This window comes from Euprymna scolopes, chromosome 15 (genome assembly GCF_053919585.1).
Source record: "Euprymna scolopes isolate OS-2025 chromosome 15, ASM5391958v1, whole genome shotgun sequence".
NCBI lineage: Eukaryota > Metazoa > Mollusca > Cephalopoda > Sepiida > Sepiolidae > Euprymna > Euprymna scolopes.
Window position 1 is genome coordinate 96,659,231 of NC_136496.1, and position 22,319 is coordinate 96,681,549.

The 22,319-nt window shown below is 33.4% G+C and overlaps 1 protein-coding gene across 1 annotated transcript; it reads left to right on the forward strand.

The window, feature by feature from the left end:
- The first annotated feature begins 5,797 nt into the window (after positions 1 to 5,797).
- LOC145294010 (uncharacterized) lies at positions 5,798 to 21,373 on the forward strand. The gene is made up of 5 exons (XM_080140966.1): positions 5,798 to 5,963; positions 9,574 to 9,637; positions 13,972 to 14,253; positions 17,683 to 17,800; positions 21,319 to 21,373. Exons 1-4 carry the CDS (start codon positions 5,929 to 5,931, stop codon positions 17,797 to 17,799), a joined length of 498 nt encoding a protein of 165 aa, XP_079997092.1. The 5' UTR covers positions 5,798 to 5,928; the 3' UTR covers position 17,800; positions 21,319 to 21,373.
- The last annotated feature ends 946 nt before the right edge of the window (positions 21,374 to 22,319 follow it).

The following is a 22,319-nucleotide window of genomic DNA, read 5'->3' on the forward strand; positions in this document are numbered from 1 at the left end:
GGATGTGTCCACTATAGCATCAGACCTGATGGAATGGCTAATTGTAGGTATAGACCATTTCATACCCTCGAAAAAATTTCAGCAAAAACCTAACAGCCAGCCGTGGTTCTCTCTGGAATGTGCTGCTGCCATTGTGCACAGAAATCACTTTTTCCATTAATTCCAACGTAATAGATGTACTGAGACTAAAGCCGCTTTCAGGACTACCAGCAACCACTGTAAAAAAGTAATAAAGAACGCAAGAGAGTTGTATGCTCAGTCCGTCAAGTCCAAAATGGCTGAGCAGTAGGGCAGGTCGATTTTGGAACCCTGGTGAGGCAATGGTGATGATAGTTGGGATTTGACATAGAAAAGACCTACACGAAATATTTTTCTCAAAATCGTTATCTTTGCTTGAGGAAATAACTTTAAAAGTTGAAAAATTGAAGTGATTAAAAGTTTTTTGGTGAATTGTCAAGAACGCTCCATCGTCAAAACAATCCATACTGTTAGAATCATTATTTAGAATAATTTGTAAACTACATTTTTAAATAAAATGAGTGAGGATAATGAATTAATAAAATAAATATTAAGTGTAAAAGCAAAATTATGTTTTTTAAATAATAACAACCAAAGTTCGCTTTTTTATTTCAGGAACTTATTTTGGATGGAAACATTTTAGATTTCACCGTCGCAAAACACGTTCGATCATCGATAATGAAAATTAACGTTTGTTTATTATTTAATTTGAAAACATTACGTAGTTTTAATTATTTAGAAAGGAAAAAGCAAAAAGACTTGTTTAAAATATATATTATTATATTTCAAGTGTCTGCAGTGAATTTAAACATATGTGTTTTATCTTTTTTAATTTGTTTTTCTATTAGGTTGACACAAAAACTATGTCATTTTTTTACGTTCAAATGAACGTCAAAAGCATTATTTTTTCACCAACCTAATATTTCACATCAAATTCTATTTGAAATTTTTATTAAAATATGGTAATACTCCAGTTTTATATTAAAACAACAACACAAATATAGTCCATACAATTTTATTCTACACATTCTTTAGGAAACATAACCACGTAAATTTTCACGTTTTTCTACTTAATAAAAATACTTTGCAGAAAATTAGTGTCAAATTTTAATTTCTTTTATTTTTACGGAGTAATTGTTTTGAAGCAGTGTTTTTCTTCTAAAATTATAGTTTTAAAATCAGATAACCCACAAAGATTAATACAAGTAAATAAGGAAACTCCTTTAAAGGTTTTCGTTATGTGTGCATATTGTGCTAAAATAACTTTATTTAGAAAGCCATTATTAATATGGGAAGGAGGTTGTAATTGTAACTATTCTGTACTTTCACCTAAAAATTTAATAAACAAAAATTTCATAAAAATTAAATTTAACTTGAAAATACTATTAAAAATAGCATAGTAACATAGATGCACAAGCACTGGTTTTTCAAACTCTAAACACTAAACACTCGTTTAAAATGGCACAGCTACAGCAAGAATGAATCTCTATGTTATCGAAGGCGTAGCTAAAATCTGCTAAAAAACGCTAAACTAAACACTATTATACCTCTGAGTTTGGTTGATCCTCTCTTCAATACATCTAATTCAACTTTACAAAGTTTTTCATTATTTCTTATAACTAGCACTTATTTTTTACGTATGAAACTGGAAGATAGCCTAATACAGTTTCCTTCGGTTATAATCCATTTATTTATTTTACTTTTCAGATTAGAATGTCAGTAAAAGCACGACGTTCAGTTTTAACCCGTGGTCCACAAAATTTGCTGGTCCACCTTGTCATTTGGATGAAACAGCACCCTCAACTTCACGACAAGTCACTCAGTTTAGCTATTTCCTCGAAAACAGTTATCCCCACTTAAAAAATAGTGAGATTTCCAAGTTAATTGCCAAGGAAATAATTAGTATTCGGCAAGCAGTCAATCCACAATTGCCCTTGCTAAGTTAACATTATATAGGAGAGAAGGTCAATATATTTTGCTATAAGAGGGCCAAACAGATTGACAGGAAATCTCTTGCAGCAATCAAAGTGAAAAGAATGAAGGAACAGCTAGACAGACTGTTTGATATATCTTCTTGTAGCTGTAAACTTTTTGTCTTGAAATGTGATGACTTTGCAGTAAAGTGCAAGACAGAAAATTGTCAAACAAGGCACATAATCTGCACTTGTCCTTCTAATAAGGAGGTAAAATTAATTCTATAGATTCACCTGCAATTATGTTCCTTTTTTGTGGAAAATAAAATAATATATTGGTATTTATTATGTAATGTGGCTCTATTATTAAACATGCAAATTTTCCAATTTTCAGGTTCCACAAGAAGAACTGCCATTTACAGCAATTTTTAAATTAATTGATGGAACGACAAAAAGCCTAACAACATTTACTGGTCCTTTGGGGAAACTTTGTATCAATAATTATCAAGATTTGCCTCAAGTAGAATTCTAAAAAATTAGTGTCTCTCCCGATCATCATTATCTGACAGCAGAAGAAACAAATAATTTAAGTATGAAGACCAGAGGCTACTTTTTGAGTTTGCTGTTGGCATTTCTTGTGGTGAAGTTAACTTAGAAAATTGGGCCCTTGAATCAAGGAAGATGGCTAACATAAGTCACAAAATTAATGTGTTTATGGACTAGAGTTGTCTATCCTCAAACACTATGATAAATTAAACATTTTGGTCAAATTTATCATCCAAGTGTATGTATGCAGTTAGTTGGTTTGAGATCAAAACCGACAATATTTTTTTTTAACCAACAACAGTATATTTTAATATGATTGAGAGAACGAAACAGTTAACTGAAATCCAAATTACTGTTTTAAACAGTTAAAAATATAGTGCTTTTGCACTACTTCCGGAAAATATATCGATGATAAACTCAGACGAACTAGATGTGAGAGGTGGGCATTCAAACGATTTTGTCCATTAGGTAAATAAATATTTATCCATTAAATTTTATTAGTTTTCTTAATTTACACAAACAATAGTTAGTTTTATTCATATTATATTGCAAAAATATTTTAAAAATAAGTGTTTTCAAATAATTTTGTTTTTTTTTTGTGTTGTTTTTTCCAGAAATAGTGAACAACTCAAAAAAAAAAAAAAACGAATGAAAAGATTACTGCTATCAATTTTGCAGCCACACACTGGTCAAATTTGATTGGTTTTTCTCAAAAAGTTGTATATGGGCAGAAAGCAACACAGACACATTATTACAAAGTCATAGTGCCAGCAAATTAGACCTTCATTTTACTTGAAAGGAAAGTATACAAAAAAATTTAGTTCTATTATAACAGTTTATATTGTTGCGTTTAATAAAAAAATTAAAATACATGATTCTATAACTTGTATCAAGTTGTTATACTGTGTAATACATCTCCACAGATCTTTTTGAGTTGTGAAATTTAAAAGACTTAGTTGCTAATTAGCTTTTTTTACAATTTTTGTTTAATCAATGCAGTAAAAGTTGAGATATTTTGTTAGGTGTGATTCATAATTAAAATTATAATTCATGTATATACTTTTCTTTCAATGTATTTCATATAAATATATCAATTTTAATTGAATATTTGATAAAAATAGTGAAATTTCAAAGTCAGTGTTGTGAAAAATGCTATGAAAATGAAGAATTTTTCAGCATTTTTCTACACGATTTTTAAAATTAAATGCTCAATTTTCTGTTCAAGATAGGAATCTAATTTTTGGTATATGTTCTTATCACATCAAATCCCAACTATCATCACCAGTGCCATGTTGATTTTCTGAAAAAAGTTGCAAATCGACCTGCCCTACTGAGCAGTGACTTGGTGCCTACCAGTTTTGGTAAATAGCAAACGGGATCCTGAACAGAAGCATGTGCTCTATCCCAACCATCATCAATGGACCTGAAGTAATTTCATCAGTATCAGACAAAGTCAAACTTTTTGCCAAGAACTTTGTAGCTAATTCTACCCTATGCGACTAAGGCTGCACCCCACCCCCAATATTTCCTCCTATATCAGAAAATATGCTATGCGACATACAAATATCTGTACGTGATGTTGCCAAGCTAATCAAAAACCTTGATTCCAGTAAAGCAACTGACGCTGACAGCATTCCAATTAAAAAGCTTCAACCAGAACTAGCTCCTATACTTACAAAGCTGTTTAAGTGTTGTTTTAAGGAGAATTGCTTCCCAACACCCTGGAAAATCTTATCAGTATGCCCTGTATTTAAGAATTCAGGTGATTTGTCATCTCCCTCTCAGTACAGACCAATAATTCTCCTGTACGTCATGAGTAAGTTAGTAGAATCTGTGTTAAATAGAGAAGTTGTCAATCATCTCAGCAAAAATAACCTTCTTAGTGACATGCACTATGGTTTCCGTTCTGCTAGATTTACAGCAGATGTGCTTACACCTATATCTCATAGGATTAACGAATCTCTCAACGTTCTGATCCCCATCTGGCAATAATTGAAATAAATGGCTCTTGTCTTGGGCAGCTCCATGTTTTGACAAGCTTCTAGGCTTGACCTTTACTTCTGATCTGAAATAATAATAATTAAATCTGTTGCCAAGGTCGCTGGAAAAATGGTGGGATCCTTCTATCGATCCAGTAGATATCTACTTGCTAATGCAATTCTCTACCTATATAAGAGCCAGGTACATTCAAGAATGGAGTATTGTTGCCACATCTGGGCAGGAGCTGCTAGAAAGCCTTATCCTGCCTTGACAGAGTTCAAAATAGACTTCGTAGCCTAGTGGGGGATGACCTTTTCTCTTCCCTGTAACCTCTTTCTCACAGAAGAGACGTTGCGAGCTTGTCTTTGCTTTATCATTATTTTCCTGGCAAGTGCTCGTCTGAGCTCCAATCTATGGTCCCCCCCCTTGCGAAACTTTCATGAGAAACACTCGTCTAGCTGAAAATACTATCAATAATTTTCTCCACTCTTTATCTGTGCCTAAACCGAAACATAGATTTCATGAAAAAAGTTTCTTTCTTAGAACTGCACACCTGTGGAACTCTCTTCCGTTTGCCTGCTTTCCAGCTGACTGCAATATGGTCGTCTTCAAGTCCAACGTAAACAAGTTCTTGATGAGCCGCTCCCCTTAAGTAATCCAATTTACCAAAATTACACTTCTAACAATTACTATATTGTCACTCACTACTGTACACTCTTTAACTCTTATCCTCGAGTGGCCACTGGGCCTTGATAAGTGGTGATTCCTTTGTAAAAACTAAAAGAAAAAGAAAGCACTTTGATCAAATTTTCAGTAATATAACTGCATTTCACCCTCCCGAATAATCTTTTTTATAAGATATTTCTTCTCCAATAAATGGTTTTTCAAAACATTATTCACTATTTTATAACTTAATCCTAAAACTACCTTAGCCCTAACTGGTAGCCACTTGGACATGGTTAATCGTAGAAAATTTTTATAAGTCTCCTAAGATGCTAGAATGCCCTGAAATAGATTATCATTTGATGTTAAATTTATATATGAAACTGATCTCCAACTCTAAATTCAACATATTTTTTTCTACTTACTGAATCTTATTTGGTGGGGGTGGGCAGTGGAAAGTGTTAATATTTTAGAAAACATCTTTCTTGTTGCAATCTTATTTTTATAAGGTAAAGAAAATAATGTAACATTGTAGTAATAAACAATACAACAAAATATATTAACGAAAACCAAATTGCTTCAGTCCAGAAGTTCTAAAATCTAATAGAATTCAGGAAGTTCATTATTTCAATATTGGTCTTCCATAGTTTTTAATCAGCGCATGCGCGCAAGTTTAGCATAGAGCTTCCTTTTACGACGAACCTACGAAGACGTACACTTGGTGCACGAATCCGTTAAACTTTTATTAAAAGTTTCTATTCTAATCTTCGCAAGGGAGACCGACTCCGTTTGCCACAGATATTTTAAAATGACGCTGAAAAAGAACAGGAACTTATACAAGCCGTAAGTTGCTACAAATTGGTAATATTTTTGTTTCCTCGTGTCTTGCCTTTAACACGTTTGTCTCCGCTGACTGCAATGGATTCCACTCCACATGTTAACAAAATGGAAAGTTTTATCTTTTTTTCCTTGGTTACTTTTTCTTTAGTTTTGTAATAAAATAAAACGTCGGTTTTACATTAAATTCCGTTCAAAGTTTTCTGCTGCTGTATGTTAAAAAAATTGATTCAAGTTTCTTTGTTTTAACAGCTTTAGTTCTTTTTTCTTTCTTTTTTTTTTTTGTGAGAAGGGTATCGAAGAAACTAAATTTTACTTTTTAAAACCATCAATTTTTGATGATAAATTATCAAATCCCCTGAAAGGAACCCATTATGATTATTATTTTAAGAATAATTATTTGTGTAAAAAATATTTACGTTTTGTTTTAATTCACGAATTTTTATTCTTACAGAAATAAATTTGTACATTTTAGACGATAGAATAGACATCCATTTAAATAGGATCAGATTTAAAGAATATAATTTTAGTGATTAATAATTATAAATGCGAATACAAAATTCTGAGAATACAGTGAATTTCTTCGATTTTAAAGGAAAGTGTTTGTGTGTGAGGGGGGGGGCGGTAAATTTGTACATTAACACCTTCCGCTTAGATCCCCCCCCCCAATCAGATTTTTTAGCCGATTTACTGTGAACACTGAAAAATGTATAGTACTTCTGCAGTTTACAAATTATACTATTTTTTTAGGTAGTATTTTAAAGTTGAATGTGTATTTTACAATATCTGTTAAATTGTTAGAAATACAGAAGTTTAGGTGCTTATGCACTTATGTTACCGTGCTGAAATGTTATTTAGAAAGCCATTCTTAACTTGGGGAGCGAGGATGTAATGTAATTATTTCTGTACTTTCACCTAATAATTTAATAAAAGATACCATAAAACTTTAATTTAACTTAAATACTATTTTTTTAAAAATAGCACGGTAACATAAGTGCATAAGCATGGAAATGTTACCGAAGGAAAGATAACTTACTCTTTCTACCTACCCGGATAAGTTTATTTTTGTGTGTATTTTAACACATTTTAAAGCGTTTTTCTGTTCCATGAGAACGGAAAATAATCATGGCTGCTCTAAACCTCGCAGGGGGAATACCTGATCGCTCAAAAATTAAAATGCTTTATGCACTTATGTTACCGTGCTAGTTTTTAAATCATATTTTCAAGTTAAATTCGAGTCTTCTCTTAAATTGTTGAAAGTACATAATTGTATTAATAGTTACAAAACTCCCTCATCTTCCCATCTTAATATTTTCCTAAATAATAACGTAATTTTAACACGGTAACATAACTGCTTACTAATCAAAGTATGAGCAAAACCCACCCAAATAAATGTCACTGACATTTATTGGGTGGGTTTCTACCAATATTTTGTTCGATTTTAAGCGATTATCAAGACTTCCTGACTATTAAGACATTTTTTTTCTTCAAATTTTAAGACTGTACTACTTGTTTCAAACTAAATAAACGCTTTAAAATGTTAGAACACAAACTTATCCAAGTAGGTAGAAGAGTAACTTGGTAACATGTGTTTTATCATTCGCAGGCCGCCGGGCATAAAATACGTTTAAATATATTTTGATTAATGCAGATTTCGTATTATATTGGACCCAATATATAGTAATGACTTGAAAGGTTAAAAAAGACTCGTGCGTCGTGCGCCACCACCGAGAATCGAAACCAAAACGATTTTACTTTTTCTTTTGACGTTAATACCTGAGCTATGAAGACAACCCCCCCCCCCAGGTGTATCAGAATTTTTGTAGGAATTTTTGACACCCCTAACACGAAACTGCGAATAAAATATGAAAAACTCGTAATTTCTCTTTTAAAAGTAGGTTTATTTTCTTTATGGATTATACGGGTTTGTATTACTGTACACATAGATCCGAAAAAGTTGTCAAAAAATAAATATATAACAAATAAATGTTATCAAAGGCAATATAAGTTACTTTTCTGCCAAACTGGATATATTTTTTTGTTTTTATTCAATGTAACATATTTATTCAGCTCGAAAAACAGTGTTTACCGATGTATTCGAAAATTCAAGATGGCGTCTCACACCCTCTTTAACACCCTAAGTATGGAAAAAGGTGTTATAAATAAAAACTATACAAAATACTATTAAAAACCCGCCGAATATATGTCAACCTATGTCACGGTAACATATATTGAGCGAGTTTTTAACAGTATTTTATCCGGTTTTTATTTATAACATCTTTTCCCACACTTACCGTGTTAAAGAGAGAATAATACGCCATCTTGAATGTTCCAATACATCGGTAAACACTATGGTTTTCGAGCTGAATAAACATGTTACGTTGAATAAAAACGCGAAAAATATATCCAGTTTGGTAGAAAAGTAACTTATCTTGCCTTTGATAACATTTATTTGTTATATATTTGTTTTTTGACAATTTTTTCGAATCTGTGTACAGTAATACAAACCCGATTATACTTCCAAAATAAACTATTAAAGTTGTATAAAAAGTAATAGAAATATTATTTTTTTATTAAAAAAAAAAAAACAGTAATAAAATTAATTGAATTTTACAAGTTCTATTTCTAGGATATTTTCAGGGTCAATGTGAAATTTTAAGTTCTTTCCAATAAACCGGATCTAATATTTTAGACGAACGTTTAAATTCACCCCCCCCCTATTTTGAAATGTTTATTAAAAAGTAAATAATTAATTTATATACCAAAGTTTTATATATCACAAATTGAAGATAAACGATCAATAAATATATTCTAATTTAAAAGAAAAACAAAAAAGATAGTTTTTTGGAAAGTCCAAAGTTTAAAACCTTTTTTCTTTTCTTTTTTATGAAACCTTGATCCTTGCTCCTTTTAATTGAAAAAAAAAAAAAAAAAAAAATAGGGTTTGAATTACATTTTTCGAATAGTTATAAGCTTGGAAAGACAGGGGGTCGAATTATTCAATATTTTTCATGAAGTTTTGGCACACATACCCCTTCCCATGTTAACAATGGCTTTTTAAACGTTATTTCAGCACAGATCACTCTCTGCATGAGTACCCTATTTTTAATTTTCACTCTTGCACCGATTTTCCCCAGACTAGAAACAAATTTATCCAATTTTAAAACTTGGTGCTAGTGCACTTACTGATCCGCGCTATTTTTTTTAATTGTATTTGCAAGTTTAATTAAAGTTTTGTATTTTTTATTCAATTGTAAGGTTAAAGTATAGAATAGGTTCAAAACACCCTCCTCACCCCATGTTAAGAATGGCTTTTTAAATATATTTCAGCACGGATCAATAAGTGCACTAGTATCAAAAACTTTCCTGTGACAAAATGTGTATGTGTGCACACAAATACACCTTGTTTTTAAACTGTAGAGCAGGCTGACCGTCTATTTACATCAGTCATATGAAATATGAAAGTAATTTTTAAGTCTTTAAACTGTAAAATTTGGCGTGAATTAGTTTGAAGCAAAGTAAAACCTACCTTGCCCTATCAAAGAACCGAAATGTTGAAACCAATCTGTTGTTTGTTCGATTCAAAATAAAATGTTTGTATATTTTCTTTTTCTAGCACAAAAGGTGCAACAAATGTGAAAGCTGCACAACTAAACAAAGCAAAAGTACCTTTGGATTCAGTAAGTTTTTTTGTTTTCAAATATTTCTACCCCCCCCCCCCCTCTATATATTAGTGTCCAATCAATCTACTGAAAAAATTGTAAAAAAATCGAAAGTTGTTCTTCAAATGGGAAGGTTCTCTCCTCGTTTGATGCAGCTCTGGAGACCGTTTTTGTAGAACACCCCAGGTTGATCCTCCAACCACGACGTGACTTCAGAAATCAAGGCTGCATCAACTGAGAAACGCTTTCCTTTCATAAATAACTTCATGGCTGGCAAGAGGTGAAGGTCAGGAGGATGGGGGAGGATTTCATAACCACATGCCCGCGACATGCGAGTTGTGGACTGGAGCATTGTCCTGCAGGAGGAAGGTACCTTTGCTGATCTTGCCCCGCCTCTTGATTTTGATAGCTTCCCATAATTTCCTTAAAAGTGAAGCATAATAGGTTCCTGTAATTGTGGTATCCTTTGCCAGGAAATCTGTCATCACTACTCCGTCCTGGTCCCAGAAGATTGAGCATGACCTTGCCAGCGGAGGGCTGCACCTTGCCTTCTTTGGAGGTGGTGAGTCCAAGTGCTTCCACTGCATTGACTGGGCTTTGGGTCTCTGGATCATAGTGATGGACCCAGGTTTCATCGTGTGTAATCAGTCTTTTGAAAAACTTTGACTCCTCTTCTTGGCACATCTCCAAATTCATCCTTGAGCACTCGACGCATTCTTGCTTCTGGAATGGTGTGAGCAACCTGGGAATCCATCTGGCAGACACCTTATGCAAATGGTCATGAATGATAGTTTCCACAGACCCTGTACTAATCTTGACATCTTGGGCTATTTGGCAAATAGTAATGTGCCGATCTTCCAAAATGGCAGCTTCAAATTGATGGACAGATACCTTATCAATGGCAGAAGGGGTGGGGGGGGCAACCAAGTCTCGGAGCTGTTTCCATAGACTTCCAGCCATGTTTGAATTCATGATGCCAGCATTTTACAAGGTCATGTGATGGGGCATTATCACCATAAGTTTCTTTCATTTCATCAAAAGTCTCCTGTGGTGTGCATCCTTTCAAATACAAAAACCGGATCACTGCTCGGCATTCAACAGGCTTCATTTCACACCTGACTCAGTTCAAACACCTGTAAAACAGAAACCGCAATTAGTTCAGAGCTGTAATTTGCCACATAACCTGTAGAGATATAAATCATTGCACATGCAAAATTTCAGCTAGATCAGACAACTGGAAGTGAGTCAGAGGCATTACTTATTGCACACCCCTCGTAGGTTGATTCTTGTTCAGGTGTGACCCCCTTTTTTTTTTCTTTTTCTCGAATAACCTACCAAGAAAACAAGGTGTGAAAAAATAAATATAAATGTTACCAAAGGTTAACTAAGTTACTCTTCTCCCTACTTGGATAATTTTTTTGCGTTTTTATCCCTTTTTTCTCAGATCAAACCTTCAATCTAAAGATAGCGATGTCACTTGAACCATTGTGCTATGAATGCGTGATCAAAACAACCTTGTTTTAAAAAAAAAAAAAAAGTTGGTTGGGTGTTTGGAGGTGTAAAAGAAAAAAAGGTTTTAGGAGGAAGGTAGGCTCGAACTCTAAGCCTTGATTCGAAGGTGGAAACGAAAGGGGAGAAAAAAACCCAGACACCTAACCATTTTGACTACGAGGGGAGAAGTGATTAGCGTCTCAAGTTAACGATTATAAATGAAATTGCGCTGCAAGCCAGTTTCTGTTTCCCTCGCTCCACCATTCGCTTTTTTTATACTGAAAAGCGTAATGAAGACTTCGCTGCGATCAAAAAATATCTCAAATAGCGCGTAAAGGTCGGGCAAATTAAAGATAGCCGCGACTCCCGTTCTTAAGTCGTAGATATTATGATTTAGACAGCATATAAAAAGTTTTAAGGAGTGAACCGACCGAGAAGCCCGGCGAAAAAAGCCTTTAGATAGATAAAAATTAAAAAATAAAAACGATATTAAACTTTAAAAAAACTGGATAAACAAAAAAACAAACTGCCTGAAAAAAGTTTTGGTAGGTAGGTAGGTAGGATCGAACCCGGAACCTTGAGGCGAAAGGTGGAAAAAATCTTGACATGTTACCCGCTCGCCCATGACGGCAGAGTAACAGAAAAGTGTTTTAATTTAACAATTAAGTTTTAATTGACAGGTGTGCAAATTTAATGATAATGAGGTCAAACATATCCCGCAGTTAACTTTTGCTGCGAGGCAGTTGTTTTCTTTTCCCAACATAACCTGTTTCTTTCCCCAAGATGTTGGGTGAGGGGGGGGGGGCAGCTTCCTAATATCCCAATGAATAGCAATTGTCTGATATAAGTGGTTTTCCCCACATTGATCAAAATTTATTGCTTTTCTGGACCCTCCTGCCACGAGTGCCAGGGAACTGATGCTATGGATTCAATTTTGCTTTTTTATACTGAAAAGCAAAACAGATGCGAGTGAAAAAAATCTTAAAAATAGCGTGTAAAAGTCGGCCAAATTAAAGATACACGACCTCCCTTTGTAACTTGTAGATATTTATAATTTAGACGGTATATAAAATGTTTTTAGAATGAGTGACCCCACCGAGCACGCTCCGTAAAAAAGCCTTTGCTGGACATACACAAAAAATGCACACACACTAACACACATTTTGCCTTTTATATACATTAGTGGGAGTGCCCGGGTGTAAAAGAAAAAAAAAAAAAAGTATTGGGAGGGAGGTAGGCTTGAGGTGAATAGCCTGATGACTTACCACGACGCTACGCAGGCAGAGAAGTAAGGCAGGGTGAAATTAAACGTTTAAAAAAGCAGATGGTTAAACGAACATGAATGTGTGATTTTTCTAGGTCAAACATCACGCCATAGTTATAGAGAAAATGGAATCACAGCTCGAATTTTGTAACATAATAAAAGATTTGGACGACCTTGTTTCATAAATTAGACATATTATAATTTAGACTGTATATAAAAAGTTGTAGGATTTAGTAACCCCTCTGAGCCCCCCCCCCCCCCCCCCAAAAAAAAGTTTGCCGGACATACAAAAAAGTGCACACCTTTTCGCTTTTATATTATAGATAAATGGTGATTGATTCAATTCATGGTGTTGGAAAATGAAAACTACACATTCCACCAAATTTAAATGTTTATTCTGTTTGTCTAGCATTATAGGAGAACAAGAAAAATGACCGAATTGACACCTAAATATTTGAAGTCTTGATAAAGACTTTAATAAATAAATAAAACAATACTGTTAGAGACCCACCCAATAAATGTAACTGACATTTATTGAGTGGGTCTCTAACAGTATTTTGTTTTTATTTACTATTTTATTTGAAGTCATTTGTGTCAATTTGCAGCATTTTTCTTATTCTCAAGTAATGCTTAACACTATTTGTTTATTGAAGCAAATAAACGTCTTCAAGTAAGTAAAAATACTAAACTTATTCAACGAAGTAGAAGAGTAACTTGCCTTTGGAAACCTTTTGTTTCACTACTTTTCGTACCAGTGTGTATTATAAAACAAACGTCATTCTTATTTTGGTAATCCAGAGATGGGACATCCTACTAGATGCCAGACATTCACCTGCTGTCTCGTATATTTCAATCGAGAGATCTTTTTAAGATTCTAACCATTCCTTTAAGTTTATTTGAATCTCTCTTGCACTTGGTTCCCCAGGTATATTTGCCAAGTAGTTTTTGAAGTTCTTTGAATTGGTTGTTGCTATAATTAGTGCAATGATGGAGATCTTCCTAAGATTCCAGTTTCTTTTACAAGACCTTTTGTATTTCATTATCTTTTCCCTTTCAACTGTTTAACCCAGTATTAGGGACATTAACAGGTTATTTCTTGTCTCGTGTCACTGTCAAGTTTAATAGCCCCATTTTCTTGGTATGTAGCTGTAGGAATTTTATACTCATAGGAAATGATGTATAATTGTTGATGACTAATTATTTTCAAAGAAATACAGTTGAGATGTTATCTACTCTTGTCACCTGTTTGCAAAAAAAAAAATATATATGAATAAGCATCTTAAGTAGTTATAAATAAATCAGAGCAAAGTAGTCACTCTTTAGCCATGTGCATAGACAACTGGTTAAACAGAATGGCTATATTGCTCAGAACTGATATTCATGACAGCTTAAAATGCTTATATTAATTAAAAATTATTTATGCAGATAGGTCACAAACGAGCAGACAAAGCCAAATAAATGAACTAATTTCCCAACGGTATTTCCTTTAAAATGATTTGTCTGCAATAATAATGATTATCGTTGCAAATGTTAAAAAAACGAAGGATTACCTTTTTAAAAGTCTGTTTAAAATGTGTTTAAAATTTTTTGTTTGCAGAAAGCAGAAACCTTGATTGACAGTTTATATTCTGCATCATGGCAAAAGCACACTTCTCGGCCTATGAACTTGGAGGGTTACTTTGTCATCTTACGCTGGTACAATGCTGACCAACAATGGGTCAGTCTGTATTTTGATCACGGCAACATCAGAGAGAAACTAAACAATATCTTCTGCCAATTGAAACCCAAAACTGCCATCAGCAAATATGTCACCTCAGTTTCTAAAACTGATAAAAAGAAGATCATTGCTGTTAAATGGATTCCATATCCAGATGAGGAGGTAAAAGCATCGTTTCTTTTGGGTTTTTACAGTTAAGAGGATGGAAATAGGGGGCGGCATAGTGTGGCTACATATACAAGTTAGCTTAATACTCTTTGCAATACTTTACGTTGAATGCTAACAGTTGCTTTGCTCTTAAGGTATGAGCTTCCCTAACACACAGAACCATAACTTTATATTTCTACATAAAGTTCTAATAAGCAATTGATTATGAGTTTAGTATTTAACATACTAGCAGGTCGCCTAGCTATAAGATATGCTTAAATATGATAGTATATTCTTGCAGATCGCATATAATATAAAGACAATTAGAGAAAATTATCTATTGGTTATTATATTGAAACTAATATATGGTTATGAGATCAAAATTTATATATATATATATATATATATATATATATATATTTTGTTTGGAGAAAGTTTTAGGTAAGTCATTGGTACCGTTGGTTTCAAACCCAATGATCAGGGACCGTTTTAGATACCCATATCCAGCTCTCTTCAGCCAATACTTATATATATATATATATATATATATATATATATATATATATATTAGCTTGATATAGATGTACATAATAATATTTTGATAAGTATGTTTTAACGTAAATAGAGATGGTATGATAAAATTGTGGGGTCTGCGTTCCCGCCTGGCCTCCATAGAATGGAAATAGGCACAAACTTTAATAAAGACTTTTCATATCTATCTGCATAAGTATACTTTGATAATTATGTTTCAGTTTGAAGAAATATGGTATAATAAAATTGTGGTGTTCGTTCGCGCCTGACCTCGATAGAATGGAAATATGTCACAAAGTTTAACAAGGTTTTTTTAACATTAACTGGTATGGTATAATAAATTATGGGGTTTATCTATTTTATTTTTACTTTCCTCATATTTTGTTTTGGTTTTGATAAGCTATCTTTTTACAACCCTTCTTTTTCGTAACCTATCATACTTTAGTAAATCCGAGTCCATTTTCTGTAGGCTGTTTTTGAACCCAGTCAACGAGTACTTTTGCTAGTATATATTAACAATTAGTTAATAAAACATGTTAAAAAACACTTCGAAAAAGAGTTACAAACATTTAATTTTAAAAAGGAAGCACAAAATAAGTGGATAGTCCTTGATCAGCAGAGTTTTGAAGGAGTACTTTCCTTATCAAAGGGTAGGGGTTAACAAAATATGAGATCAGATTTTGTTTGCAAAAGTATTTAATGAAACTACAAGTAAGTCCTAGATCTTACTTGGTAAAAAATAGTGAAGCAGAGGGAAGAAAAGAGTGATTTCACGTGAATGGATGGTCTGGTGAAAAGTAAAATACCCTATGACGGTAAAATTAAAAGAAAGTTAATTAAATTTCCATTTCCACAAGTAAAATCCAAAGGAATCTCATTAATGGAAGATGGTACAAAATCCGATCTCGCATTTTGCTAACCCCTACTCTCTGATGAGAAGGAAAGTATTTCTTAGAAACTCTGGATTAAAGACTATCCACTTATTTTGTGCTTCCTTTTTAAAATTAAATATGTTTTTAACTCTTTTTCAAAGTGTTTTTTCACATGTTTTATTAACTACTTGTTCTTATTTAGTTTTATCAAGCTTTTACATCTGGTTGAGATTACTTTATAAATATTAATTCTTTAATGTTTATAATATACTTTAGATTTGCCATCTTGGATTATCTTGGTAAACTTAATTGTAATTCTTATATAAACTTTGGGTGCCATCAACCAAAACATAACTTTTTCTTTTTTCTTTTTTTTTTTACACCGGCATCAACACATTATCAAGGCCAAGAGGCCACTCAAGGATAAGGATTAAAGAGTGTAGAGTAGAAATTGGACAATATAGTAATCATTAATGAAAATTCAGTAAATTTGTTAACTTATATGGAACGGCTCAAGAACTTATTTACGTTAGACTTGAAGACAACCATATTGTAGTCAGCCAGAAAACTGAAGACAATTCCACAGGCATGCAGTTCTAAGAAAGAAGCTTTGTTCATGGAATCTACGTTTAGGTTTAGACACAGATAAAGAGTGGGGGGAATTATTGAGTGTTTTCAGCTAGACGAGTGTTTCTTGTGAAAGTTTGGTGAGGGGGGGGACCATAGTCGAACACTTTCCATGAAAATAACAATACATCAGAGACAAACTCGCAACATCTCTTCTGTGAGATAGAGGTTGCAGGGAAGAGAAAAGGACATCTCCTATGAGGCTATGAAGTCTATTTTAAACTCTATCAAGGCAGGACAAGTCCTTTCTAGCAGCTCCTACCCAGATGTGGCAACAGTACTCCATCCTTGGACGTATCTGGCTCTTATATAGATAGAGAATTGGATCAGCAGTGAGATATCTACTGGATCACTAGAAAGATCCCACCATTTTTCTAGCTGCTTTGGCAACATTTGATGTATGTGTTCCATTTAAGATCAGGAGTAATGGTAAAGCCCAGAAGCTTGTCAAAACTTGAGGCCTCCCACCCCTTTTTTTTTTTTTTTTTTTTTTTTTTAGCCTCTGAGCCATGCCCGCACACCTGTAATCCCATTTTTTTTTTTTTTTTTTTTAAACGATGGAATCACCTGATCATCGAAAGCAAGCAAGACCCACAGAGTTTTATAATTTTGTATATATATGATTTCAGAAGAAAAAAGTAAATTTCTTTTTCAGAATTTATGGTTTACCTTTTTGTGTGTAACTTTTTTCTGATTGGAAGAGTAAATTTTTTAAATTAAAATCATTTTCTAACGACTTTCTTAAAACTGTTTGGAGTTTTCATAGTTTCAAACCATTAAATCTTTTTATCTTTATTTTTTTATAAACATTTTTTTCCTAATATGCGCTTCATTTTTGACCAACAAAGAACGTATCATTCTTAAAGTAGTAACACTGTATCAGGCATGGTGCTGAGTAGGTGTTATACCAATCTGTCCGTTTTAGGTAGATGATGACCTTAAATGTGTTATGTGAGAAGGGTTTCGTTTGCTAATTATTTGGGGCACCTTTACTGTAAATGCAAAGGTTTTCTAAGGTATATTTTCAAAACCTGTTATTTCCTGGAGAGGTAAATTCCTACAGTATTTAATCAAATTTTATTAGATTAGGAATTTTTTTCTTATTTACAATGTAAAAATTACTTTTTTTTTTTTTTTTTTTTTTTTTTCTTCTTAAAAATTGAAGATTTTAATTTTAGAAAAAAAAAGTTTACTTAAAAAAAAAAAAAACTGTGATTGCACTCTATAAATATTTTAACTTTAATATAGTGAATCTTTTTATAAGTTGTCAAAATTCATCCAAGCATGTGAACAAGCAATTACAATATCCTCTGCACAAATGTTTTCTAACATGCAATACAGTAAAGTTACAAATTTGAATCTGTTGACATTTTATTTTTTTTCTTGATCTTTAAAAAATTTTTTTTTATTTCAGATTTCTCTGAAATCTATCTGGAACGTCATCTGTGCCAAGTATAATCAAGGTGAAGCCCCACCATTCAACACAGTTACCGATAAAGCAAATGAGCCTTTCACTGTGTCGACTCTTTAAAGTAAGTAGCCTCCATATTATTCCCCCCCCTTTTTTTTTTTTTTTTTTAATGGAACTTTAGTGATGTTTTTCAATATAATTAAATGTAATGATTAGGCGTAATGACTCCAAAGGTGAGTTTTAAATTATATCTTTTTATTGGTCTGTGCTGGAAAAGAAATTTAAATTTAAACGGCAAACAGTCAGTCTTTATAATTTGTGTCCTGCAACTGTATCTATTTAGTATACCCGCTCCATCTATTGTAAATGGGAGGGGGGGGCAATTGTGTGGGCGCTTTTAGTTCAGTGATTTTTCTTTTTTTTTTTTTATTCTTCTACCAGAGTTTTATTATTACATTACATTTTCACCTCAAACAAGGCACAGTGCCACTTTGAAGTAGGGGGCTACTATCTGGGATATTTTGAAGGGAGGTAGGCAGCAAGATTACTGTTCGCATTACACTTGTCAGAAGAAGCAGAATCCCGGAAGGGAATTCCAAAATCTTACAGTTCTGGGGAAGAAAGCTTTATTACAGTAGGGATCTCTGTGTAGGGGTGGGATTTAGCTGCTTGTCTGTATTTACGTCGAGAGGGTACAAATGCTTGTAGTTTGTCAGAGCATTCACCATTAAAATATTTGTAAAACCGGCAGAGATGCAACATCTCGTCGATGGGACAGGCTGGAGCTTAGATCAGGACCTATCAGGTTGGCGACTCTTTTGAACCCTGTCAAAGAGTTAGACTAGAAACAGATGCAGCAGCCCAACTGTGACAACAGTACTGCGTATAATGGTGGCCTTATAGGGGTACAGGATACTTTCAGTTTGCATGGTTGGAGGAGGAAATCACTCCAGTTATCAACCTATTTTCACATCAAAGGAAGTATATAATACAGAGTATATGCTATTTTATTTTATATATTTGAAAAAATTATGTATTTTAATAACATAAAATAAACAAATGTGTAGCTTTCTTCCACCTCAATGAAATCACAATTCCAAATTTTAAAAATTGTGTGAATGCTGTATATGTTTAAAAAGTTCTGACTTTAAATTTTCACCAATCATCATAGATTGGTCTGACTGAAACACATTAATGGTGATAGGTGAGTGCTGTATATACTCCAATTTCTCTCTCTCTCTCTCTCTATATATATATATATATATAACTATACAGATTAAATTCTCTTAAATATTACATCTGAAATTTCAGAGATGCAACAATGTTAATCCTACCAATAGGACTAACTTGTGACCCAGAAAAGAAAGTTTACACTTTGTATCTGTACCTAGAAACTGTGACAAACCCAGCTGCTGTTATGACATTTTCATGGGCAAGATGGCTGTTGCTGATGCAGAAAACAATTCTGGAAATACTGAAAAAGGTTTACATTGAACGGTCCACTAAGAAATACAAGACTTGAGTATGCAATATCTCTAAACATCCTCAGAGACCTGGGACGTGGTGGAATAAACATGGCAACTATCTTGACCATAAGCTTACTGACCAAGTAATGAGACTGTATGAGCATATCTTGGGCACTCACGTCTGTGAGCCTCTACAAAATGCTGTTGAGTTTAGGCCCACAAAGAAGCATCCCTGATACCGTTTTGTATTACCAACTCTACTTCGCATTCAGTGATCTCGAGATAGCATTTGACTGGGTCTAGTAATGTACTCTGACAGGCAGTGAGAAGTTTTCGTGTAGGTGTCCATGTTGTCCTGAGCATATGCTCAAATGTTTGCATTTCTCTACACCAAACAGTAAGAAGTTTGGTACTTGGCCCACTTCTTTGTTGTGGTTTTTGAAAGTAAATGACTAATCTTATGGAAGACTAGCATGAAAACAGTATTTTATCTTGGCTTTTCGTCTTCATACTGCAAGATTGTAGCATGTTTGCTTGCACTGTCTGTTGCAGAGGTTTCCACAGAGAGTATAGTGGTATTGCTGTGAGGCTGATATTTGATCCAAATTATGTTTATCCTGCCTTGACAAAGTTCAGAATAGACTTTGTAGTCTAGTGGGAGATGCCCTTTTCTCTTCTCTGCAACCTCTTTCTCACAGAACAGACGTTGCAAGTCTGTCTTTGTTTTATTGTTATTTTTATGGCAAGTGCTCGTCTGAGCTCCAATCGCCAAACATTCGCGAGGAACACTCGTTTGGCTTTAAATACTATCAATAGTTTCTACCACTCTTTATCTGTGCCTAAACCCAAACGTAGATTCCATGAAAAAATCTTCTTAGAACTGCACACCTGTGAAAATCTCTTCCGTTTACCTGCTTTCCAGCTGACTACAATATGGCTGTCTTCAAGTTCAATGTAAACAAGTTCTTGATGAATCGTTCCCCTTAAGTAATCTAATTTACGAAATTTACACTTCTAATGATTACTATATTGTCCTTTTGACCACTGTACACTCTTTAACCCTTATCCTCGAGTGGCCTCTGGGCCTTGATTAGTGGTGATTTCTTTTTTAAAAAAATTGCTAGTTGAACTGTGGCAGATAGCGTTCTATTTAATGTTAAAACTCCCTTTTACTACCTAGATAACATGTTGAATGGTGATGGTGATTATGATTGTGCTGTCACTTTTTTATGTTTTGTGTTACTTGGGGAAAACTCGAGAAATTACTAATCTTTTACATTTAGGCACACTTAAAGGCTTGGCGCGGTCTTTTCAGCTAGTATTTGCTCTGTCATCTTACGTAGAGAGACAGGAGTCTCAAATGCTACTGATCTACTAGATTTTGACATAATGACTCTACCATGATTAAGTTTATATGCGCAGCAAACTGGAGCAAATATCCCTTCAACCAGACACTTGAAATTTTGGATGTGTTGCACAATTGGCGTTGCAAGTAGTTTGGTCATATACAAACATTGCATAAACATAACTCACCTGGATATTCCAGACACTAATAAGTGTGGTAGACCTAGGGTTAGCTTGAGAGCACAAGTAATTTAACTGCATGTGTGAGACGTTGCTTGGTTTCCCACTTAGGAGCCTGGAGAACTCACAGTACTTAACTTAAATATAAAAACCAGATGGAAACATGTTGAAAAAAGTTTCCATACCAATTTGAAAGATGCAACTCTTGTTTCAATTGCAATGTCATTTTGCTTTTTTTTTTTATATATATAATCTTTAATTTTAGTTTCAATGTTTTTCTGCTGATGTGTTTTATTAGTTTTGCATAATGTTTTCTTTGAAATGTTTCTAATCAACCCAATTATTTTAAAGTTTTGGTAAAATATTTGATTTAAATTTTTAAAAATTACTTTTTTTCTTTTTTTTTTTTTTTTTTTTTCTGAAGTAAGATTGTTTAAAAATATCCTGCTTTCTACTAATGAATTGTGCTGACAAAATTCTAATATCTGATCTTTCTACCAAACAAAATATTTTATTTTTATTATTGATCTACATTGACGTAACCATTGAGTTTGTTGGCATGACTATCAAACTATCCGATATCTAAATTTTCTATAAAAATTTTTAAAATATTTCATTCTGTTAAAATATTTTTCTCTTTTTGTTTTAGGTTTTAATCTGCTGGGCTGTGGAGTTGGATGAAAAAATAAAGGATGTAAATTGAATTGCTCTCTTGTTTGTTTTTATTTTTTATTTTCTCCTGTATAATAGTTATTCCAAATATACCAACATTTCAATAATAAAGTGGTTAACTTGACCTATCAGCTTTTGAATACAATGATTTATTTTGAACAAGTTTACTTCTTAAAAATGGGCATAAATGATTTCTAAAGAATGCGACTTTAATTTATTTAAAAATTATATTACAAAATAGTAAAAAAAATTTCTCCAGATAACTGAAGTAGTTGCAGAAAATGACTACACTTTTGATGGCCTTGTGCCTAATTTGTAAATAAAATTTTTACTTGCAAATAATATTTCAAAGTGCAGGGTTGGTTTAGCAATGTGTGCAGTCTGGCATTGCTGTGGCGGAGAATTGGGCCTTTTATGTTGACTAATGCTGGGTATTGTCAAAGTTTGTGATGCATTTTATCCATTTGTTGACAGTACTTCCCTGCCATAATGATTCCGCCTGCATTCAAAAAAATTGTAATGGATGAGACCAGTTGCAGATTACCAATCAGCATGATTTTTTAGTGCAATCTAGCTTCGTGAAGTGTCATGAAGCTTCGTCCATTTCTAACTAGTGCTGAGTATCACCGGTTGTTGTAAAGAACTTACTTTTCATTGCAAGTCACAACCTGGTTGAGAAACGGGCCCTTGTGTAAAAGATGAGACTTAATAACAGCGTTTCTTTTGGCTGTCTTTCAATTTGTGAGACACATTTATCAAGTTTTTTCTTTTGTCCTTCAATCTCTCTAAACTAGTTAAAAATCGTATTACGTCTAATTCAAAAGCAAGTTCTCAAACTGCAGATTGGCTTTAACTAAGGCTTTTAATTGATCATTGTCATCATTTTCCAGACTTGACGCTGCCATGAAATTTCTTAAATTACTATTGTGCTGTGCATTCAGTAGCGCTTCCTGGGCCAAACGCTTTATCATGAGCTTT